The 24416-nt window shown below is 44.2% G+C and overlaps 1 protein-coding gene across 1 annotated transcript in view; it reads right to left on the reverse strand.

The window, feature by feature from the left end:
- The window catches only part of asap3 (ArfGAP with SH3 domain, ankyrin repeat and PH domain 3), a 35477-nt gene extending 19428 nt beyond the window's left edge, over nt 1-16049 (reverse strand). Inside the window, exons 1-5 of the mRNA XM_066672923.1 lie at nt 15674-16049; nt 12004-12076; nt 10313-10458; nt 6473-6547; nt 1345-1394 (exon numbers count right to left, since the gene is read on the reverse strand). Coding sequence (XP_066529020.1) covers nt 1345-1394; nt 6473-6547; nt 10313-10458; nt 12004-12076; nt 15674-15799 — 470 coding nt within the window. The 5' untranslated portion in view covers nt 15800-16049. The remainder of the gene's footprint in view (nt 1-1344; nt 1395-6472; nt 6548-10312; nt 10459-12003; nt 12077-15673) is intronic.
- Nucleotides 16050-24416: the final 8367 nt, after the last annotated feature.

Below are 24416 nucleotides of genomic sequence, written 5' to 3' on the forward strand. Positions count from 1 at the left end.
AGAGAGAGAGAGAGAGAGAGAGAGAGAGAGAGCGCATAGGTACAATATTTTAAGCTCCAGGTAACATAATAATAATCATATACAAGATAAGATGTAAAATATCCTATGCCAATCCATTAGAGCTTCACATAGGGCCCACCCCACTCTCTTCCCACCAGCAGCCACACAATTTCTATTGTTCCAATCCTACAGCTACACCCTATGGTTGCTGTGGCCGTTTATGTTCTGATCATCATCCAACTTCTCTTAACATCTACAGTTAATCATTGAGCCCATCACATGAGTACTCAAACCACCCACTTCATCACTAGCAGGGGTCATCAGGTAGTCACCTCCCCTCGTCAGTGTTTCGCTGAATTAAGCCCACGACACCTCCAGAAGGCTCAACAGTAAAGCCTGGTGTCCCAGACCGTCCCTCCAACCCGCTTTACAGTCATTCTTTAAACTTAACCATCAACAAACGTAAATCCACACTGGCCTTCCTGGTGACTAAGGCTGTACCTAGCCCCACTGGCACCGTTAATGTATACTCAGTACCACCAGTTCCATGTGATCTTTACGTGCTACATTACCAACCATCACAACAGCACCTCTACAGTGCATTTCCCCAACTAGTCTGTGTTCTCCTTATCCACAACCACTGATTAGACCTTTCAGCTGTTTCTGATCACTCCTTCACAGCTGCCCTCAGTATTTCTGGCCCCTGATGCCGAACTGCACAAGCAGTGATGTGGCAGACTTGGCTACAAATCCCCTAACACCTATATCCACCGGTCTTACATATGCCTGCCTCCCAGGTTCCCTCACCTCAGCCGCCAAGTCCACATACTTCAGCTTCTTCCTTTCAAATGCTTCATCAGCTGCATTCTCAAACGAACCTGTTAACTCTATGAAATAAACTATCCGTTTACTTTCAGAGTACAGCACCATATCTTGCCTCAGTGTAGTTAATGCAATACACTTGCAGTTTTTTACCTACGTCCATCAATAATTTCTAATCTTGTGCTTCACCCTATACATCTACCTATATTGTCGAATAATCTTGAATATGTTCCCCCTCATGCACAAACCTAACCACTTTATTGCTACTACCACTTGTCAATGCATTTACCTCTAACTGTTTGCTGTCCAATATCCTGAAAATGTAATTTCACAATATTTTTTATAGAAACTGTCCAGAGTAAAAAATATAAATTGAAATTAACATTAGAAAAATGTCCAGCGGCACAACTGCAAAGTTCTGGAATGTCTCCTTCAAAACTTCTCACTGTTTTCCTAACCCAGTAACCCAGAACTGTCTCACATCATCTGTCTTCTCAATGGATAACTTACAGAGACACTCACATTTTAACATCGTAATCCTTCCAGCTTCTCTCCATCTGCTTCTTTAGGTCCTGAGAGAGAGAGAGAGAGAGAGAGAGAGAGAGAGAGAGAGAGAGAGATTGGAATTAACAATGAAAGACTTCCAGAATCCCCTGGACTCCCCCATTACTGCGCAGGAACTACAAAACAATGCATCAAACCTAAAACCGAAATAATCAAGCAACCCTGACAGCACCTTAAATGAAATGATAAAATGTACAAGCGAAAAATTCCAGTTAATCTATTCAACATGATTCTGTGGGTCACTTCCTTGACATCTGGAATCAAGGTCTGATAATTTGAGGGGACAAATTCGACCCTAATACCTACAGAAGCATCTTTGTGAACAGTAACCTGGTGAAGTTAATGTGTAGCATCATCAATTCAAGACTTTTACACTTCCTTATGTACAGTATCCTGAGAAAGACTCAGATTAGATTTATACCAAATCACCACACGTCTGATCATATTTACACCCTAAACACACTGATTGACTTTCATGTTAAAAAGAATTAAAAAAATATATGAATGTTTTATTGACTTCAAAAAAAGCGTTTTATTCCATTGGGCGCAGTGGTTTATTCTACAAACTTAAAACATATGGCATTATTAAATCCATGTACACAAACAAGAGGACAGGGCTGTTCTCTCAGAAGCGCGGACTGAGACAGGGATGCTGCTTAAGCCCAACACTATTTAACATTTCTATAAATGAATTGGCCACGATTATGGAGTGTTCTGCAGCACCCGGTCTCACTCTGCACGACTCATTAAATTCCTGCTCCACACAGACGACCTGGTTCTGCTATCCCCCACAGAACAGGGTTTACAGCAGATCCTGGACCTGCTGTAGCAGTAACCGCCCCTGATTCACACTAGGGACACACAGGTTAGACTCCAGTAGAGAGTATAACTATTTAGGACTGAAGATCAGTTCAACAGGAAGCTTCAATCCAGCGGTCAATGAACTGAGAGAGAAAGCATGAAGGACATTCTATGCCATCAAATTTGATTTGACCAATGGGACAAACACCCAATGGAAATTATGCATATTGAATTTTGTAAAATCATCCTGCAAGTGCACAGCAGGGTGCACAGTGCCAAACAACGGCTGCACAGTGGAATTAGGTCAGTACCCTCTGTTACTGAGAACACAAAAACGAATGATTAAATATTGGCTACATCTAAAAAAAAAACAGTGACCCCCACTCCTATCACTACAAAGGCCTGCAAAGCTAGGAGCTGCGTAAAGAGAAGAGTTCCCTCACACAGCCGGTCCTGACCCTGACCTCACTAACACACACTAAGCCCCATCAGGACCTGTCTGAATCACCCCCAATCAGAGCCAACCAAATTATAACACTACAAAAAACTACTTCACCCATTGGAAACACCCCCCCCCCCCACACACACACACACACACAAACACAGGCACAAAGCAGAATGCAGTTCTATCTTTCCCTAAATTGACAGTACACTGTAGCGGATCAAATCAAATCAAATCAAATTTTACTTATAAAGCGCTTTTCACAACAAAAAGTCGTCACAAAGCAGCTTTACAGAGATCCGGGTCCAAGCCTCCTATGAGCAAGCCAAGGGCAACAGTGGCAAGGAAAACTCCCTCAGCACACAAGGAAGAAACCTTGGAAGGAACCAAGACTCATACGGGGAACCCATCCTCCTCGGGTCGACACCGGACACACAACAGAGAACAGAACAGAACAGAAGTAAAAGTGAACTGATGACAGATGAATGGGTTATAGTAATGTGAATGTAGTATATTAGTGATATATGAGTCTGAGGAAGGAGGAGGTGATCAGTGATTCTGTGTGAGTTAAAAGTAGGTGCAGAGTTAATCTGAGATAAAACAGCATGGCCAAGAATGATAGTGTAGATGAGACAAGGCCAGGATCTTGTACAGGACACACAGGGTCAGGGGCTGGATCAAGGCAACACCTGGAGAGCAGCAGGACATCTCAAAGCATGAGAGAGACAGGAGAAAGAAAACCAGACAAAAGGAACAAATAAAAATACAGAGGTTAGTAGGGTCATGGTAAAGAACGGGCAAAATTGTCCTGTGAAAAAAGCTTCCACGGTCAGGCAAGAGAACCCAGCAACAGACAGCGTGTTGGAGGTTACTAGAAAGCTAACTAAAAAAGCTGTAGCTATGGTAATATGACAGAGTTAATACAGTGAGCACCCTGGCTGCTGCATTTTGAACTAACTGAAGCTTGTGTAACGCTTTGCACAAGCTCCCTGCCAGGAGCGCATTGCAGTATTCTAGACGTGAAGTTATAAAAGCATGCACTAGTTTTTCTGCATCTTTTAAAGATAAAATATGCCGAATTTTGGCAATATTGCGTAGGTGGAAGAAGGCGGTTTTGACTGTATTGGATATGTGGGTATCAAATGTGAGAGTCAAATCAAAGGCTACCCCTAAGTTTTTAATGATGGTACTGTGTTTTACTGTTGAATTATCAAGATTAATAGCAGCATTTCTGAGTGAATGTATCTGAGTATCTGTACCTAGTAACAAGACTTATATCAGACTTTTATCAGAATATAACATGAGAAAATTTCGCATCATCCAGTCTTTAATTTCAGTTAGACATTCTGTTATTTTACGTAGACAAGCAACATCATTAGGTTTGGCTGCTATATACAGTTGTGTGTCATCAGCGTAACAGTGGAATTGAATACCATGCTTACGGAATAGTCTACCCAGTGGCAGCATTTAGAGTGTGAACAATACAGGGCCAAGCACTGACCCTTGTGGAACACCATATTTAACTAAAGTATGTTTAGAGGATTTATTATTCAGATAAACAAATTGATAACGATCAGATAAATAAGATCTGAACCAAGAGAGGGCAGACCCTTTTATTCCTACCAGATTTTCCAGCCTATCAAGAAGCATCACATGATCTATGGTATCAAATGCTGCACTAAGGTCAAGCAGCACCAGGATAGAGATATAGCCCTTATCATGTGAAAGGAGTATGTCATTAGTTACTCTTGTTAGAGCTGTTTCTGTGCTGTGATTTGGTCTAAATCCAGACTGAAAAATGTCATGAATGTCATTGTTTTGTAGATAAGAGCACAACTGCTGTGACACGACTTTTTCTAGAATCTTGGCAATAAAAGGGAGGTTTTATATTGGCCTGTAGTTTGCGAGCACAAGTGATAATTGGTTTGATTACCGCTAGTTTCATGAGCAGAGTACCTCAGCACAGTGACTGACCACTCACACAGAGCCACACAGACCAGGTACAGCGCCTACAGACCGGCCACTATAGACAGACCTGGCTCCTCAGAGAGGAGAGACACTGCCAGCAGTGCCACCGTGGCACTGTACAGACAGAGCTGCACTTTCGTACAGAGTGTGAAAAATACAAACAATTATGAGAACTGTATTTCCCAAAATTGGAAAAAAATTCACCCACAATTTCCCAGCTTCTTTAATGTAGCAAAACTGAGCGTCCTGCTCTGAGAGACCCGTGGGGGGTGGGGAGCAGCGCCTTGGCAGCAAGATATTCATCCGTCTGCCACACACTTAGGGACAGTGAGTGACAAACACACACACACACACACACACACACACACACACACAAAATGTGCCTTGTTTGTTGCCATTTCCATATGTTCATTTAGGTTTAATTGTAATTATTATGCATTTAATGTTTAACATGTTCCTTGATTCTTTTACATGTTTTATGATTATTATTATTTATTTTTAATTATATATTTATTTATTTATTTATTTTTAATAACCAATATTGTTGTATTAATGCTTTGACCATACTGTATCTATATATGGTCATGCCAATAAAGCTTATTGAATTTATCTGATTGAGAGAGAGGCGGCACAGTGGCGCAGCAGGTAGTGTCACAGTCACACAGCTCCAGGGACCTGGAGGTTGTGGGTTCGATTCCCGCTCCGGGTGACTGTGAGGAGTTGGTGTGTTCTCCCCGTGTCCGCGTGGGTTTCCTCCGGGTGCTCAGGTTTCCTCCCACAGTCCAAAAACACACGTTGGTAGGTGGATTGGCGACTCAGGGGTGTCCGTAGGTGTGAATGTGTGTGTGTGTGTGTTGCCCTGTGAAGGACTGGTGCCCCCTCCAGGGTGTATTCCTGCCTTGCGCCCAATGATTCCAGGTAGGCTCTGGACCCACCGTGACCCTGAACTGGATAAGTGATGGATGGATGATTGGGGGGGCAGAGGGAGAGAAAGAGAGAGACACAGATAAATCACAGTCCAGAGTCTTCTGTGTCTCTAAAGCCTGTGTCTCCAAATCCTGCAAAGGTCTCTTAGTCACGATTTGGGAGTCAGACATTTACTCAGCAGTCGACCAGTCTTTTTAGACAGTGGTGTAATGTGGGGGCTTCTGTGGGTTAGGAAGTGTCTGTGGGCTGAGCAGTGTTATGGGGCAGCAAAATCAGCGGCGTATCCAGTTTACCCCTCGCTCATTCTACCTGATGGTCAGATTTACTCCAGTACTATTTTGGTGACTCTGGGAGAACACACACAAAATAACCACAGAGTTGTGACTTTTAACACACTGGAGGTCTCTGGGATGAGCTGGAGATGACGTTATGGAGGGGTTCAACTCTCCCGTCGTCCGAACAAGATCCCGAACAAACATTAACGCAGCTTTAGAGGTAAATAAACTGGGTGCAATGCAGTTTGTCGTAACAATGCCTTTAATGTTGTTGTTATTCCGACGAAAATCCAAAGTCCTGAATCAACACAATCGCCACACGACATACTTCACCAACAAAACCTCCACTCTTCAACTGTATTCTCACCCCACATGGTCACACACCCTTCAGCACGTTCTCTAATGTCTGGAATAACACCAGCCCTTCACCGGACACTTCTTTAGAGACACTGGGCTTACTCTTCCTTATGTAAATGTAGCTCAGATCTTACACACTCAGACAGAGCAAGTTCAGCTTTGACCTCTTGGACTCTTAGTTACAGACACCTCCAGCGTCACCAGTGCCCGAGTGTGTGATCTCCCGACAATACTAAGGCTTATGGCATTTTAATGTGGATTTGAACCCATTATTGAACCTTTAATGCATCGTGTGGTGTGTGTGAGTGCCTCTCACCAGTCGGGAGTCTCTGAGCTCATTCTTCAGGATGTTCTCCAGAGGAAAAGTCAGAATACTGTTCAGATTCTGCACCTGCACAGACAGACAGATAGACAGACAGACAGACACACAGATGTAGTCTCATAAGAACTCTGCAGTGCACATATGGGTTATTTTCATATTAATGTGATTTATTTTTAGGAAAATGCAACACACAGTGTCACCATATCATTTAAGGAGCTGTCGGTCATTTTTTTCAGTATTTCTTCTTCGTGTCGTGATACTGACATGTGGGGCACCCATAAACTGATTTATTCAGGGACTTCTAAAGTAAAGTTATATAGAAACCGAAAGTTAATACACTCCTGGTGTGTTTCTGTTCAATAACTCCACACCTCCTTCTTCCTCTGATGTTTATAAACTATGGAGTGGAAGCTGCACTGAAGTTCACATTACGTTACTGTGTCACATTACGTTAAAGGGGTCATAGGATGAAATATAATCACTATTTGAGTGTAATAGCACATTAATGTCTGCATCTAGAGCTCCTACCATCCCTCGCTGTGAATAAAACCAACCAGGTTAAACGCAGCAAAACAGACACAACGAGCATGGAGAAATAAGAGCACTGATAGAACCAAGTGAAAAAAGGCTAAAAACCAGAGCTTCTGCTCCTTGCTCCCCACTGCTGTGCACTCGGGGTCGGGATGAACAGCGAGTGGCTCATTATCATTTAAAGGAACAGGGCTATTTAGACAAGGGGAGAAAGCTTCTGCGGGGCTTGTGGGGGAGAATACATCCTGTTTTAATTACGTTAGCTGAGACCTTTCTGAATATCGGAGCATGTTGTGACACAACATAGAGATGTTGACCTAGGCTCTGTCTTTAAGAAGTAAACATGTCACGGAGGATTGAGGTAAAGTTTCTTTACATTTAATTCTTTTAAAAAGCGAATCTAAATTGAATGAAAAGATCTCTCACTGAAAACAAAGACACATTTAAACCAAACAGATCACGTCCAGCCCATTTTCCCCTGGTTTCCAGTCAAGTTTCCTCTGGAGCTGAATGTGGTTCTGTGTGTTGTGCTGAAGCCAAGCTGCTCTGGGCTGCACAGGGCTGTGTAAATCTTCCTCTGGAAAGAATGTGTGAGAAAATCCACTCCAGGAAAAAATCACCTCAGAGCAGAGAGAGGGATCCAGACTCAAACCGAGCAGACGCTCAGTCTGTATTTTAATGCTGTACAGCCCAGAGTCGGGGGGTTGGCTGTTGGGGGCTCCATATCCCCTAACCAACACTGCATTGAGCATGAAGCTTGGTGACATGACCAGCTGTGTTAGGGTTAGGGTTCCTGTAACACAATTAAACTTTGTAAATGTGGTCAAATTACAGGAAAATGATAAATGTTGTTCTGTTCCTGGTTGTCTGGAAGCAAACCTTCAGGTTTAGAATGGCCAATCAGCACAGAGCTCTTTTAAATATCAACCTTAATAAACATGGATAACCCTATTATGTTCTTTGGTTATTGCAGGGTTCTGCAGCTGACACTGGGTTCCTTTAAATGAAAATGAGCCGCTCACTGTTCACCACAAAACAACCCCAATGGAACCTCTTGAGCGGCATGTTTCTGCACGCTCTGGAGTAAATGTTTAGGTTTGTGACATCACAATCATCCATTTCTATATATGAACTGAATGAACTGGGGGTGAAGGCGATGTTTTGATCAGGTTCATATATCGCACCAATCTCCTTTTTGCTGAAAAGTGGACCTTTATTTTTCCAGGACGTGGCGTGTTTTCAGGTTCAATCCTCAGCTGAACCAAAATATTTGTAAATTGCAAGGCTCCGAAACCTCAAAATGTTCCAATAAGTGCTGTTAAAGTGGAAATATGACACAGAATGAAAGAAAGAGTGAGTGAGAGAATAAGAGAGAGAGAGACTTAAAGAGAAAGAGACAGAATGAGAGAGAGAGAGAATAAATCACATTGAGTTTGTTTTCTTAGCACAGTTTCTGCTGAGCTCTGTGTCCCTGGTGACCTTTGTGATTGATAGGTTGGGGATCATGAGACTGTCCAATCACATGCTTGGGTCTGGAATAAATTAAGGTCACCATGGAGATTGAGGGTGGGGGTATCCAGACCACACAGGTTCAGAGAGACTGCAGCTGCACACACAGCCTTCTCCTCCATTTCATCCTCTCCCTCTAACTCTCTCTCCCTCTCTCTCTCTCTACCTCTCCTCCAATTCAATTCAATAAGCTTTATTGGCATGACCATATTTAGATACAGTATTGCCAAAGCATTAATACAACAATATATTATTTTAAATAATAATAATAAACAAATAATAAAAATAATAATAAAAATATTTTGATAAAACAACAATCTAAAAGAACATGAAGAATCAAAAAACATGTTAAATATTAAATGTAATAATAAAAGTAAATGTGGGTGAATGTTTTCAAATTTTGGGAAATACATTTCTTGTAATTGTTTGTATTTTTCACACTCTGTAAGAAAGTGCAGCTCTGTCTCTATAGCGCCACTGTGGCACTGCTGGCAGTATCTCTCCTCTCTGGGGAGCCAGGTCTGTCTGTAGCAGCCAGTCCGTAGGTGCTGAGTCTGTACCTGGTCTGTGTGGCTCTGTGTGTGGTCAGTCACTGAGGTACTCTGCTACAGTGTACTGTTGATTTAGGGCCTGATAGCACTACACTGAAGTTTTCACGGACTCCTAACTATTATTACCAGTAGATTGACCAGAGGAGGATAGGTCCCCTCTTGTGAGCCTTGGTTCTTCCCAAGGTTTCTTGCTCAGCTGATGGAGTTTTTCCTTGCCACTGTCACCCTGACCTCGCTCTTTTTGTGTTCAGGTGTTATGTTTGTGGATGTTTAATACAGTGATTTAAAATGTGTGATCCAAATGTCTGCGTTTTGAATGACTGAATCTTCTGTTGTAGATATATTTATTCCCAAAACCTGTTTGTATTTATGGACTCCTCAATTGGTGTCAGTTTTGTGTGTATGTTGTGCTTTTTTGATTCTGAGTGTGCGTTTGTGTGTTTCTCTGTCTCCACTCTCCCTCTCTCTCTCTGTCTGCTCTCTCTCTCTCTCTAACTGTCTCTGTCTCCCCCCTCTCTCGCTCTAACTTCCTCTCCTTTATTTACACTATATATATATATATATATATATATATATATATATATATTAAAGTTTACAGACACTGTTACCATGTTCCACTTATTTAATCAGAATTAGATGTTCCACTCCTCGGGTCAGAGCCATGGAGCCAGAGGGGGTCAAACTGGATCCAGATGTGTCCTCTATCAGGGACAGGAGGCATATGAATACAGTGATGAGAACAAGTTGTTCTGCTCCCTCTAGTGGACTCCTGCAGCTGTAGTCAGGCAGTGCTGGTTTGTGTGTTTTGGGGGCGTGGCTTTGAATGTAAAAATAGTTTATATTCCCTGGTTTCTAAAAAACTAACTACTCCTGCTTTGAGAAGGCTGCATGAATTGCATCATATTTTCAAATATATGAAATCCAGCACAAAGCACACATTCTAGGGCAGACACACACACACACACATACACACACTAATGCCTTATTGACACACACAGACAACATCAAACATGCAAATAGAAGTGTGTGTGCAAGCTGTGTTTATTTATAAATCTAGAACGAAGTGCAGATGCTGCTAAACTGTCTCTCTTTCACTGGGCTGTAATTTGAATATGTTAATGAGTTTGGTTCAGTTACTGAACTCCGCGCAACTGACGAGAAAAATCTACTGCTTAAACACATACATTTTTAGGGTAATAATCTTTAATCTGTGTGTGTGGGTGTGTGTGTGTTGTAGACTTACAAGTGTTTTGAAGAGTGCTGTGATCTCTCTGGTGAACACAGCCAGGTTCAGGAAGCCTGTGGAAATCTCGTTGTTGTCCTGCAACAGGTGACTGTTCCCTAGATTCTCCAAGACCTCAACGTACTGCTCCTGACTCTCCGCATGACCTGAACACACACCAGGAACAGACTCTCAGACTCCAACACACCAGGAACAGACTCTCAGACTCCAACAAACCAGGAACAGACCCTCAGACTCCAACACACCAGGAACAGACCCTCAGACTCCAACACACCAGGAACAGACCCTCAGACTCCAACACACCAGGAACAGACCCTCAGACTCCAACACACCAGGAACAGACCCTCAGACTCCAACACACCAGGAACAGACCCTCAGACTCCAACACACCAGGAACAGACCCTCAGACTCCAACACACCAGGAACAGACCCTCAGACTCCAACACACCAGGAACAGACTCTCAGACTCCAACACACCAGGAGTAGACCCTCAGACTCCAACACACCAGGAACAGACTCTCAGACTCCAACACACCAGGAGTAGACCCTCAGACTCCAACACACCAGGAACAGACTCTCAGACTCCAACACACCAGGAACAGACTCTCAGACTCCAACACACCAGGAGTAGACCCTCAGATTCCAACACACCAGGAACAGACTCTCAGACTCCAACACACCAGGAGTAGACCCTCAGATTCCAACACACCAGGAACAGACTCTCAGACTCCAACACACCAGGAACAGACTCTCAGACTCCAACACACCAGGAGTAGACCCTCAGATTCCAACACACCAGGAACAGACTCTCAGACTCCAACACACTGGGAACAGACCCTCAGACTCCAACACACCGGGAAAAGACCCTCAGACTCCAACACACCAGGTACAGACTCTCAGACTCCAACACACCAGGAGTAGACCCTCAGATTCCAACAAACCAGGAACAGACCCTCAGACTCCAACACACCAGGTACAGACTCTCAGACTCCAACACACCAGGAGTAGACCATCAGATTCCAACACACCAGGAACAGACCCTCAGACTCCAACACACCAGGAATAGACCGTGAACGGACAGTGACTTAGTGGTCATGATACGCACCTGTTTATTACAATATTATTATTACTATTTTTATTACCATTACTCTTGTAATTATTGTTATTATAATTAGTATCTGGTTCAAATCTGTTTACATTTACACTACTTTATGTTCTGTTTCTTCTGATATTGAACAAAGATTTGGCAATACAAGTATCAATATTTATCCTGTCAATAAAGATCAAATTAATTTGAGAGAGGGAGAGTGAGAGAGAGGATGATAGGGTAGGGGTGAGAGATAGAGAGATAGATAGAGAGAGAGAGAGAGAGAGAGAGAGGGAATGAGAAAATCAGATGGTGAGAGCAAGAGAGTGTGAGAAGATGAGAGGGTGAGAGAGTAAGAATGAGAGGGTGAGAGAGTAAGAGAATAAGAAAGAGAGAGAGAGAGAGTGAAAGTGTGAGAGGGTGAGAGAGTGAGAGGATGATAGGGTAGGGGTGAGAGATAGAGAGATAGATAGATAGATAGAGAGAGAGAGAGAGAGAGAGAAAGACAGCGAGAGGGTGAGAAAGTGGGAAGGTGAGAGGTTTCTGACTCCTGTTCATCAGAATCTATTCTAAACTCCACTTCCTTAAACTCTGAAACACTCACTGAGTCCAGTGCTGTGGATGCTCTTCACCATCTTCCTCATCCTCTGCAGACAGTTCAGATCCAGCTCCAAAGACTGGAAACACACACACGGACACACACATACAGACACACACACACACACACACACACACACCATCAATAAAAATGCTGGGGCACCAGTTTATCCAGGATGGGTCTGAAGTGAGGAGAGGTTTCAGGGCTTGATTTGTTTCCAGACTAAAACACTGCTGTAGGAATTTCAGTGATTTAAACTTTACTGAGGCACGGTTCTGATGTTGGGGGATTAGTCCTGGATCACATATGTATGAGATGGAGCTCCTACACTCCAGAGAACACTGTTCCCCCTGCTCCACAGCCCAGTGACAGGGGCTTTACAACTCTAAAGATCTCAGGGTTTCTGTTCTGACCCTCATCTGACCCAGGTTCAATACGACAGCCTCTGTGTGAGAGACATACACCAAGGCAATTAGCAACAATGACAGACAGGTAAACACACACTGCCTAACACACACACACACACGCTTTCTCCATTTCCACATGATGTCACATGATGTGGATACAGAGGTAAAAATGGGAGTTTCTCCTCAAGTGAAAGATGTGGAACATGTCTCTCGTTGCTGCAGGAACAGTCTCTGCTCGTTAAGAACGGTTTATAGACACAGAGTGATGGAACACTGCTGTGAGGATTGGATGGCTATCAGCCACAAGAGCTTTTGTGAGACTCCGCACTGATGCTGGAATCATTCTGGGTCCATCTCATCACGAATGTTTAAATGTTATATTCAAATGAAGTCCACACCCGGTGGAAGGATAAAAACAGGGGGTTGCGAGACAAAATAGTCCATAAATGTTGAGGTTGGTGTTGCCGGAATGTTTATGGGAGTGCGTTTGGGACGAGAATGTCGCTGTGTCTTTCCCCCATCAGCTGACAGGAAACTGGGTGTGGGGACTAAATTACAATCTCCTCCCTCAACATCCACAGCTGAGGGGCCCTTGAACAATGCCCCAACCCCCAACTGCCCGTGTGTGTGTGTGTGTGTGTGTGTGTGTGCGTGTCTATGTGTCTTTGTTAGTGTGTGTCTGTGTGAGAGTGTATGTGTCTCTCTCTGTGTGAATATGTGTCTCTGTGTGAGTGTGTGTCTGTCTCTCTCTGCGTGTGTGTGTCTCTCTGTGTGAGTGTGTCTGTCTGTGTGTGTGTGTGTGTGTGATTCTTTGTGAGCGTGTTTCTCTCTGTGTGAATATTTGTCTCTGCGTGAGTGTATGTCTCTATCTGAGTGTGTATGTGTGTGTCTCTATGTCAGTGTGTGTCTCTATCTGTGTCTCTGTGTGTGTCTATCTGTGTGCATGTGTGTGTGTCTGTGAGAGAGAGAAAGTGAATGGTTCTTTCCTGAATTTAATGTGGGAAGAAGGAGAAACGGTCAGTGTGAGGATCTGCACGAGGGCCGAGTTTATGGTCATCAAGTTCAGGTTAGAGTCGAGAATGTGGAGTGTCCTCTGTACAGGGGTTAGTCCCCTCCAAAAGTGGTTCAGCACAGATGGAGGAGACAGGCTCAGGTCCAATTCCACAGGAGAGTGCACAGGATTATCCAAAGGAGAGTGCAGTCCAGTCTGCAGAGTCCAGTCTGTGTACAGGTGAGACCCTGCAGAGTCAAGCCTGTGTACAGGTGATAACTTGCAGAATCCAGTCTGTGCACCGGTGAGATCCTGAAGAATCCAGTCTGTGTACAGGTGAGACCCTGCAGAGTACAGTCTGTGTACAGGTGAGACCCTGCAGAGTACAGTCTGTGTACAGGTGAGACCCTGCATAATCCAGTCTGTGTACAGGTGAGACCCTGCAGAGTACAGTCTGTGTACAGGTGAGACCCTGCAGAGTACAGTCTGTGTACAGGTGAGACCCTGCAGAGTACAGTCTGTGTACAGGTGAGACCTTGCATAATCCAGTCTGTGTACAGGTGAGACCCTGCAGGGTACAGTCTGTGTACTGGTGAGACCCTGCAGGGTACAGTCTGTGCACCGGTGAGATCCTGAAGAATCCAGTCTGTGTACAGGTGAGACCCTGCAGAGTACAGTCTGTGTACAGGTGAGACCCTGCAGAGTACAGTCTGTGTACAGGTGAGACCCTGCAGAGTACAGTCTGTGTACAGGTGAGACCCTGCAGAGTACAGTCTGTGTACAGGTGAGACCCTGCAGAGTACAGTCTGTGTACCAGTGAGACCCTGCAGAATCCAGTCTGTGTACCAGTGAGACCCAGCAGAATCCAGTCTGTGTACCAGTGAGATCCTGAAGAATCCAGTCGGTGTACCAGTGAGATCCTGCAGAGTACAGTCTATGTACAGGTGAGACCCTGCAGAATCCAGTCTATGTACAGGTGAGACCCTGCAGAATCCAGTCTGTGTACCAGTGAGACCCAGCAGAATCCAGTCTGTGTACCAGTGAGACCCTGCAGAATCCAGTCTGTGTACCAGTGAGACCCAGCAGAATCCAGTCTGTGTACTGGTGAGATCCTGAAGAATCCTGTCTGTGCACCAGTGAGATCCTGAAGAATCCAGTCTGTGTACCAGTGAGATCCTGAAGAATCCAGTCTGTGTACAGGTGAGACCCTGCAGAATCCAGTCTGTGTACAGGTGAGACCCTGCAGAATCCAGTCTGTGTACAGGTGAGACCCTGCAGAATCCAGTCTGTGTACAGGTGAGACCCTGCAGAGTCCAGTCTGTGTACCAGTGAGACCCTGAAGAATCCAGTCAGTGTACCGGTAAGATCCTGAAGAATCCAGTCTGTGTACCAGTCAGATCCTGAAGAATCCAGTCTGTGTACCAGTGAGATCCTGAAGAATCCAGTCTGTGTACAGGTGAGACCCTGCAGAATCCAGTCTGTGTACAGGTGAGACCCTGCAGAATCCAGTCTGTGTACAGGTGAGACCCTGCAGAATCCAGTCTGTGTACAGGTGAGACCCTGCAGAGTCCAGTCTGTGTACCAGTGAGACCCTGAAGAATCCAGTCAGTGTACCGGTGAGATCCTGAAGAATCCAGTCAGTGTACCAGTGAGATCCTGAAGAATCCAGTCTGTGTACAGGTGAGACCCTGCAGAAACCGGTCTGTGTACAGGTGAGACCCTGAAGAATCCAGTCTATGTACAGGTGAGACCCTGAAGAATCCAGTCTGTGTACCAGTGAGACCCTGCAGAATCCAGTCTGTGTACAGGTGAGACCCTGCAGAGACCAGTCTGTGTACAGGTGAGAACTTTGCAGAGTCCAGTCTGTACACAGGTAAACCTCTACCTATGTACAGGCCACTTTGAGTACAAGTGAGATGCTGCACAGGTGAGTCAGTGAACAGGTGATTCGCTGTATGTGAGTCTACCTGTAGAGTACAGATCATCTCTAGATCTCACCTTTAACTACCCAGCGTCATTTAATACTAACACAGTGACTTTAAAATATTTAACTGAATAACGCCAAAAAAATCCCCCTTAAACTACTTCCTCCTTAAACACACACTCACAGACTCTTTTACTCACACACACACACACGCGCACACACACACACACACACACAGAGAGAGAGAGAGAGAGAGAGAGAGTGAGGGCTAAACACAGGTTCACACATTCTCTCTAATTCCCTTGTCCCTTTTATCTGTGTGTGTTGTGTGTGTGTGTGTGTGTGTTTTCTCACCTCCTCCAGAGTGCTGACGGTTCCCCTACACTCTCGGGCTTTGTTCTGAAAGTCGGAGGCGCTCGGGTTCTCCAGGTCTTGACTCGTTAAACTCACGAAGTCGTACACGCTCAGTTTCTCCGGCATTTCCGCGTGGCCCAACAATATCAACAACCACAACAACAACAATAACTAAACCTCCTAACTTCCCGAACCCGAGTCAGTCCTCAACGCAGTTCCAGATCCGCGCGCAACAGAACTTTCCACCGTGAACACACAGCCATGTCTACTTCCACACCCGCGCGAGAGTCTGTGTGAGAAAGAGAAAGAGAGAAAGCAGCGCGCGCTCCCCTTCAACAAACTCACTTCTCCGGTTTCAATCTCTCCCTCTCCCTCCCTCTCTCTCTCTCTCTCTCTCACTCTCTGTTTGTGTGTGTCTGTGTGTGTGTATATACACTCCTCCTGGTGGGGGAGAGCAGCAACGCGCTGTGACCTAGTAACCTTCATTAATTTACAATTAAATAATGTAAGTGATTATTTTTATTTATTTATTTATTTTGGTGAATTTATTACATCAAGATTGGAATCTGGAGTCCACCATCCCACACACTGTGAAACAAGTCCTCCCAGTCTGTTTACTGTGCGCTGCCTAAGCCAGAAAACACAGGATAAAACAAGCTTTTCTGATTCTGCTCCGCTTCTAACATCACGTGCAGAGACCTTAGAATCGCCCCACCCCCTCGTCAGAGTCTGTCCAATCACAGCGCTGTTTATGTGAGAGTGCAAAGACGAGCTTAAACGCAGCAAAACAGACACAAGGAGCGCAGAGAAATAAGAGCACCGAATAAAAACGGAGAAAACAAGAACTGAGAAAAAAGAGAACAGAGCGAATACGGCTAAAAACTAGACATTCTGCTCGTCTCCTCACTGCTGTGCGCTCGGGGTCGGGGTGAACAGCCAGCAGCTCATTATCATTTAAAGAAACAGGCACTGAAAGCGGACATTCTGAACTGGGCTGTTTAGACAGGGTAAGAATGCTGCTGTGGGACTCGTGGGGTTTGAACCAAAGCAGGTTGCAGACATCATTAAGAAACAGAACTGTGTTCCACTGTTTCTTCACAGAAATGTTCCAACACAGTGTAAACCTTCACTGGAAAAATGCTGCACCATCAGGTGTCCGGAACTGTTTGGTGATGAACAGAACCAAACTGATGTGCTTCAAACTGGATCAGAGTGGCGTGAACCCCCGTGGGACCCCGTTATTTTACTGCTGGTTTTTTGATTGACTTACGGAGGTCACATGACTGAATTCAGGTGAAATGATAGGTGGTTTAATGATGATAGCCTTCCTGAGTTAAGTGGTGAAGTCCTGGTTTTACAGGTTCATTCTACAAGACCAAACAGGCTGATTCACCAGAACGACTGAAATCACACATAGGATTTACCAACACAACCCAGCTTTACTCACTACACACTGCCCTGACTCTCACAGTCACACACACGCCTCCAAACACACTCGGGGCTAATTTAATATTTAAGGATGGATTTTGTCTGTGCTGTGGTGTTGTATGGAACCAGACGTTTGCCTCTAAAGGTTATTACTTTCCTTTTTTTTCTAAATTAAATGGCAATGGTTTTGAGAAGTTTTTGGGCCTACAATCCACTATTGGTGGAGGGATACGTACAGGTTTTATTAGGCAAAGTAGTTCCCAAAAGAAAGTTATTTACTCAGATATCTTACCATGTTACAATAATCAGTGTCCCACATTAACTCTGTGGACTGGGGGTCCCTGGGGGGCTGTGGAAAGTAACCATTAAAGCTGCAGTAGGTTATTTTTTAGAGATCAGGATCTCACTCACTCACACATTCACTCACTCTCCACCTACCTCACATCTCACTCACTCACTCACTCACTCTCCACCTACCTCAAATCTCACTCACTAACTCTCCACCTATCTCACATCTCTCTCACTCACTCACTCATTCACTCACTCACACACTCATTCACTCACTCTCCACCTACCTCACATCTCACTCACTCACTCTCACTATACCTCACATCTCACCCACTCACTTACTCACCTCATGTCTCACCCACTCACTCACTCACTCTCCACCTATCTCACATCTCACTCACTAACTCTCCACCTATCTCACATCTCTCTCACTCTCTCACTCACTCACTCTCAGCCTACCTCACATCTCACCCACTCACTCACTCACTCTCCACCTATCTCACATCTCACCCACTCACTCACTCACACACTCATTCACTCACTCTCCACCTACCTCACTCACTCACTCACTCACTCTCACTACACCTCACATCTCACCCACTCACTTACTCACCTCACATCTCACCCACTCACTCACTCACTCACTCTCCACCTATCTCACATCTCACTCACTAACTCTCCACCTATCTCACATCTCACTCACTCACTCACTCACTCTCCACCTACCTCACATCTCACCCACTCACTCTCCAACTATCTCACATCTCACCCACTCACTCACTCTCCACCTACCTCACATCTCACACACTCACTCATTCACTCACTCTCCACCTACCTCACATCTCACTCACTCACTCACTCACTCTCCACCTACCTCACATCTTACTCTCCACCTATCTCACATATCTCTCTCTCACTCACTCACTCACTCACTCACTCTCCACCTACCTCACATCTCACTCACTCTCACTATACCTCACATCTCACCCACTCACTCACTCACTCACACACTCATTCACTCACTCTCCACCTACCTCACATCTCACTCACCCACTCACTCTCACTATACCTCACATCTCACCCACTCACTTACTCACCTCACATCTCACCCACTCACTCGCTCACTCTCCACCTATCTCACATCTCACTCACTAACTCTCCACCTATCTCACATCTCTCTCACTCACTCACTCACTCACTCACTCACTCACTCACTCACTCACTCACTCACACACTCATTCACTCACTCTCCACCTACCTCACATCTCACTCACTCACTCACTCTCACTATACCTCACATCTCACCCACTCACTTACTCACCTCACGTCTCACCCACTCACTCACTCACTCTCCACCTATCTCACATCTCACTCACTAACTCTCCACCTACCTCACATCTCACTCACTCACTCACTCACTCACTCTCCACCTACCTCACATCTCACTCACTCACTCTCCAACTATCTCACATCTCACCCACTCACTCTCCAACTATCTCACATCTCACCCACTCACTCACTCTCCACCTACCTCACATCTCACTCACTCACTCTCCACCTATCTCACATCTCTCTCACTCACTCACTCACTCTCCACCTACCTCACATCTCACCCACTCACTCTCCACCTATCTCACATCTCTCTCACTCTCTCACTCACTCACTCTCAGCCTACCTCACATCTCACCCACTCACTCACTCACTCTCCACCTATCTCACATCTCACTCGCTCACTCACTCACTCACTCTCCACCTACCTCACATCTCCCTCACTCACTCACTCTCCACCTATCTCACATCTCACTCGCTCACTCACTCACTCACTCTCCACCTACCTCACATCTCCCTCACTCACTCACTCTCCACCTATCTCACATCTCACTCGCTCACTCACTCATTCACTCACTCTGCACCTACCTCAAACCTCACCCCCTCACCTCACATCTCTCTCACTCACTCACTCACTCACTCACTCACTTACTCACTCACTCACATTTTCATTCACTCACTCTCCACCTGCCTTTTACTCAAGCTTTAGGACAGTTGAGTAACTCACAGCACGAGCTGTAAAGACTCAGAAATAGTTAAATAGTTTAATAGTTTAAACATCACAAGAAAATGCTGTGTTTTGGCTGTAACTAGGAAAGAGAGGAAAGAGAGGGAGATACACAGAGTGGCAGAGAGAGAAAGAGAGTGATAGAGAGAGAGAGAGAGAGAGAGAGAGAGAGAGAGAGAGAGAGAGAGAGAGAGAGAGACCTGTCCCCTCAGGTAAATGAGAGTTACCTGTGCCCTCTGCAGCAGTGTGTCGAGTTTCTGCTCTGATCTTGTGCAGTGTGGCCTGGAGTCTCAGAGTTGCTCAGATGTGACGTCACCTGTAAAACACACCTGTGACTCCACTTTGATGTAAGGCTCTTTCTGACAGCTCAGTCCTACAGTGGATTAATTCATACAGGATTTCACAATGGATATTTCATTACTTTAAAGATGGATCTGGCTGAAAATCAAACCTGAGTTTTCCTGATGTGTGTGTTTACTGATTAAGTTTTAAACTGTATCTCTGAGATTAAAGTAGCACAATAACTGCAAACCTACACCATCCCACACTCCTGTTCTGTTCAGTTCTGAGCTGAATTTTTCTTTATACTTTAAAGCTCTTATTCTTTAAAATACTTATTTTTTTTAAAGCTCAAATTCTTTAAAACTCCAATATTTTACAATTCTAATTCTATAAAACTATAATTCTTTAAAACTCATTTTCTTTAAAACTCATATTTTTTAAAGTTCTTATTCTTTAAATTTATTCTTTAAAACTCTAATTCTTTAAAACTCAAATTGTACAAACCGGATTCCAAAAAAGTTGGGACACTAAACAAATTATGAATAAAAACTGAATGCAATGATGTGCAATGTGCAAAGATGGCAAATGTCAATATTTTAGTCGTAATAGAACATAGATGACAGATCAAAAGTTTAATCTGAGAAAATGTAACATTTTAAAGGAAAAATTTGTTGATTCAAAATTTCACAGTGTCAACAAATCCCAAAAAAGTTGGGACAAGTAGCAATAAGTGGCTGGAAAAAGGAAATTGAGCATATAACGAACAGTTGGAAGACTAATTAACACTAATTAGGTCAATTGACATCATGATGGGGTATAAAAAGAGCTTCTCAGAGTGTCAGTGTCTTTTAAGACTTTACTGTGTCAAAGACTTTTAAGTTATCATCATCAACCGTGCATAACATCATCAAAAGATTCAGGGAATCTGGAACAATTGCTGTGCGTAAGGGTCAAGGCCGTAAAACTCTACTGGATGCTCGTGATCTCCGGGCCCTTAAACAGCACTGCACCTCAAACAGGAATACCACTGTCAAGGAAATAACAGAATGGACTCAGGAATACTTCCAGAAAGCATTGTCAGTGAACACAATCCACCGTGCCATCCGCCGTTGCCAGCTGAAACTCTACAGTGCAAAGAGGAAGCCATTTCTAAGCAAGCTCCACAAGCTCAGACGTTTGCACTGGGCCAGGGGTCTTTTAAAATGGAGTGTGGCAAAATGGAAGACTGTTCTGTGGTCAGATGAGTTAAGATTTGAAGTTCTTTATGGAACACTGGGACGCCATGTCATCCGGACCAGAGAGGACAAGGATAACCCAAGTTGTTATCAACGCTCCGTTCAGAAGCCTGCATCACTGATGGTATGGGGTTGCATGAGTGCTTGTGGCATGGGCAGCTTGCATGTTTGGAAAGGCACCATTAATGCAGAGAACTATGTTCAGGTTCTAGAACAACATATGCTCCCATCTAGACGTCATCTCTTTCAGGGAAGACCCTGCATTTTCAACAAGATAATGCCAGACCATATTCTGCAGCAATCACAACATCATGGCTACGTAGGAGAAGGATCCGGGTACTGAAATGGCCAGCCTGCAGTCCAGATCTTTCACCTATAGAGAACATTTGGCGCATCATAAAGAGGAAGGTGCGACAAAGAAGGCCCAAGACAATTGAACAGTTAGAGGCCTGTATTGGACATGAATGGGAGAGCATTCCTATTTCTAAACTTGAGAAACTGGTCTCCTCTGTCCCCAGACGTCTGTTGAGTGTTGTAAGAAAAAGGGGGATGCCACACAGTGGTAAAAATGGCCTTGTCCCAACTTTTTTGGGATTTGTTGACACCATGAAATTTTGAAACAACATATTTTTCCCTTAAAATGATACATTCTCTCAGTTTAAACTTTTGATCTGTGATTTGTGTTCTATTCTGAATATAATATTAGATGTTGGTACCTCCACATCATCGCATTCATTTTTTATTCATAATTTGTTTAGTGTCCCAACTTTTTTGGAATCTGGTTTGTATTAAACTCTGTTTCTTTAAAACTCTTATTCTATAAATCTCTAATTCTATAAAACTCCTATTCTATAAAACTGTAATTCTTTAAAACTTTTTTTAAAGCTCTTATTCTTTACAGTTCTTATTCTATAAACTCTTGTTCTTGAAAGCTCTTATACTTTAAAGCTGATCTCTGTGTCACTTGTTATTTATTGGTTTCCCCGGCTGTACTGTGAGCTGCTTCTTGCTGTGAACACAGTAGTGAGTTTAATCTTCATAGAAAAGAATGAAGCACAATAGATGGTATGTCCTGAAGCAGCTGTACATGAGCCTAACGTCCCCAGACTCAATGCTAGGTGTCAGTCAGAGGGGTGTAAATCTAGACACTGGTTTGTGGAGAAGTGGGACTCTGTTCTCTGGAGTGATGGAGATTAGGATCCAGAACTAATCACTTGTCCTCACTGAGGGTCTTGAGGTTGAATGCAATCAAACACTGACAGAAATGTTCTGAAATGTAGTGTAAAGCCTTGTCACAAAGAGTGTGTTAATGCTATGAATCAGGATCTGGATTTCAGAACAACTGCCGAATGAATGTGTGTGTGTGTGTGTGTGCATTTGTGTGGTGTGTATGTTTCTGGTGTGTCTGTCTGTGGTGTGTGCCTTGTATCTTTTCAAAGCAGTAAATAACAGCTCTTCAGTTAAAATGTTCAGTAAACTGAGGTTCACAGTTAAACTGATCCAGAATCTCCACCTCTCTCACACTCGCTCATCCTCTCTCTCTCTCCCTGATGTGAATCATTTTTCTCTTCCTCTCTCCCAGCACCCACTCACTGACTCTTTCACACTTTTGTTTCTTTTTTCTTTCTACTTCTACTTTTCTCCACTCTGTCCCTCATCACTCCTTTTCGTTTCTCGCTCTCCTTTCTTTGATCTGAATAAGTCCCTCTCTCTTTCTACCCCCCCCCCCTTCTCTCTCTCTGAGGTAATGCTCTCTGCTTGAGGTTTTTCAGCTCGGTTGTGGTCTTCCAGGTCACTGAGTTATTGGTTTATTATGTCGTCGTTAACAGATGTCACAATTGTGTGTGTGTGTGTGTGTGTGTGTGTGTTTGGGTGGGGGTGGGGGGTTTATATTGGGGGGGGGGTGTTTATGGGGGATGTATATGTAATGGTCCTGGTTTATAGGTCACTACCTCTGCATCATGTGTGTATAGTATACAATTCAACACAAAGTAAAAGTGCTAAACAAGGGCATACACACACACACGCGCGCGCACACACACACAAAAGCACGTCTTTTCAGAACATCAGTGCAAATTAATGTCATTTTTCAGTCTCAAGAAGGAAATCAGAAAATGAAGTTTAATATATATTTATGCCGCCTCAAAAACTGAAGACAACATCAGTGTTCAAAATTGACTCTGTTCCCTTCAACCTCCATCCACTTCCTCAGTTCCACACTTCCTCAGTTCCACACTTCCTCATTTCCACACTTCCTCACTTTCACATTTTCTCTGCCTCCACATTCCAGGTTACATTCCCCAACACACTCAGGTCTGGGTTCTGGGGGTCCGTCTATTTTCTTCAGCACAACAACGGCCTCTGAGTATGATTCTCCTTATTTACTCCTTATTTACTTACTGTTTTCTCTGCAAGGCTTTTTGGACAGATCCATGTCCTTTCAGCCCCATGGTTTTGAATTGCCTTAACACAAAGCAGTTGGATGGAGCTCCCTCGGTTCCACTGCTCCACAGCTTTATATCCCTCTGTCTGACTCTGACATTGGGCATGAGGACCATAGACTCCAGAGTCTCCCATTCCACAGCTCACTACTTTTCCCAGAGGAGAGACCTCTCTGAGAACTCGGGAACATCCCCAAGACTTGAGATTATAGAGAAAAAATTAATTTCAGACCCAGAGCACACACGGGAAGAAACGAGAGTAAGATGTAAAGTGTTTGTATGAGCGGTGTGTGTGTGTGTGTGTGTGTGTGTGTGTGGAGGAAGTGTGTAGGGAGAGAGAAGAGAAAGAGTGTATAGAGGAGACACAGCAGGTTTTTGTCGTGTTGAGGCTGTGGTCTGTGTTTGTCGTGACTCAGCTCTGTTTGCCCTTTTCTTTCTCATTTTTTTCTCCTCCTCCATTCTTCACTTTTCTTTCATTCCTCTCTCCCAGCACTGAGGACACATCCTGACCCCCCCACCCCCACCCCACAACCCTTTCACAGCACAGAAACCTACCAATCAGATTCAGGGAGGGGTGGGTTTAGAACTGAACGATTAGTTCTTTACATTTTTCAAGATCATTTTTCAAGTTTTTTTTTTATTATTTGAATTCTTATAATTAACCAACTACTGTTTCTTTTCAAACTGTTGCTAACACAGTGTCGCTGGACAGCTCAACACACACAGAGGAGATCGCTAACTGCCCAGATGTTTTATGCCATATAGATGATCAGGACTGTCCTGTCACTCGTTTATCCTTCAGCGTTCTGTTCTTTTTCATAGATCTGTACCACATCCATCATATTTTGTGTAAATGCTGTATTAAAGTTTTCACAAATGAATTGACTGGAGGCCACGTGTTATAGTGAGTTCTCCTCACACCTGGCCGTGTTAAAGTGGGTTCATTCGGCCATGTGTCATGGTCCTGAGGAGAAATGCAGCGTGTAACTCTCTGGAGGCTGAGGGGAAAGAGA

Source organism: Hoplias malabaricus, chromosome 1 (genome assembly GCF_029633855.1).
Source record: "Hoplias malabaricus isolate fHopMal1 chromosome 1, fHopMal1.hap1, whole genome shotgun sequence".
Lineage (NCBI taxonomy): Eukaryota > Metazoa > Chordata > Actinopteri > Characiformes > Erythrinidae > Hoplias > Hoplias malabaricus.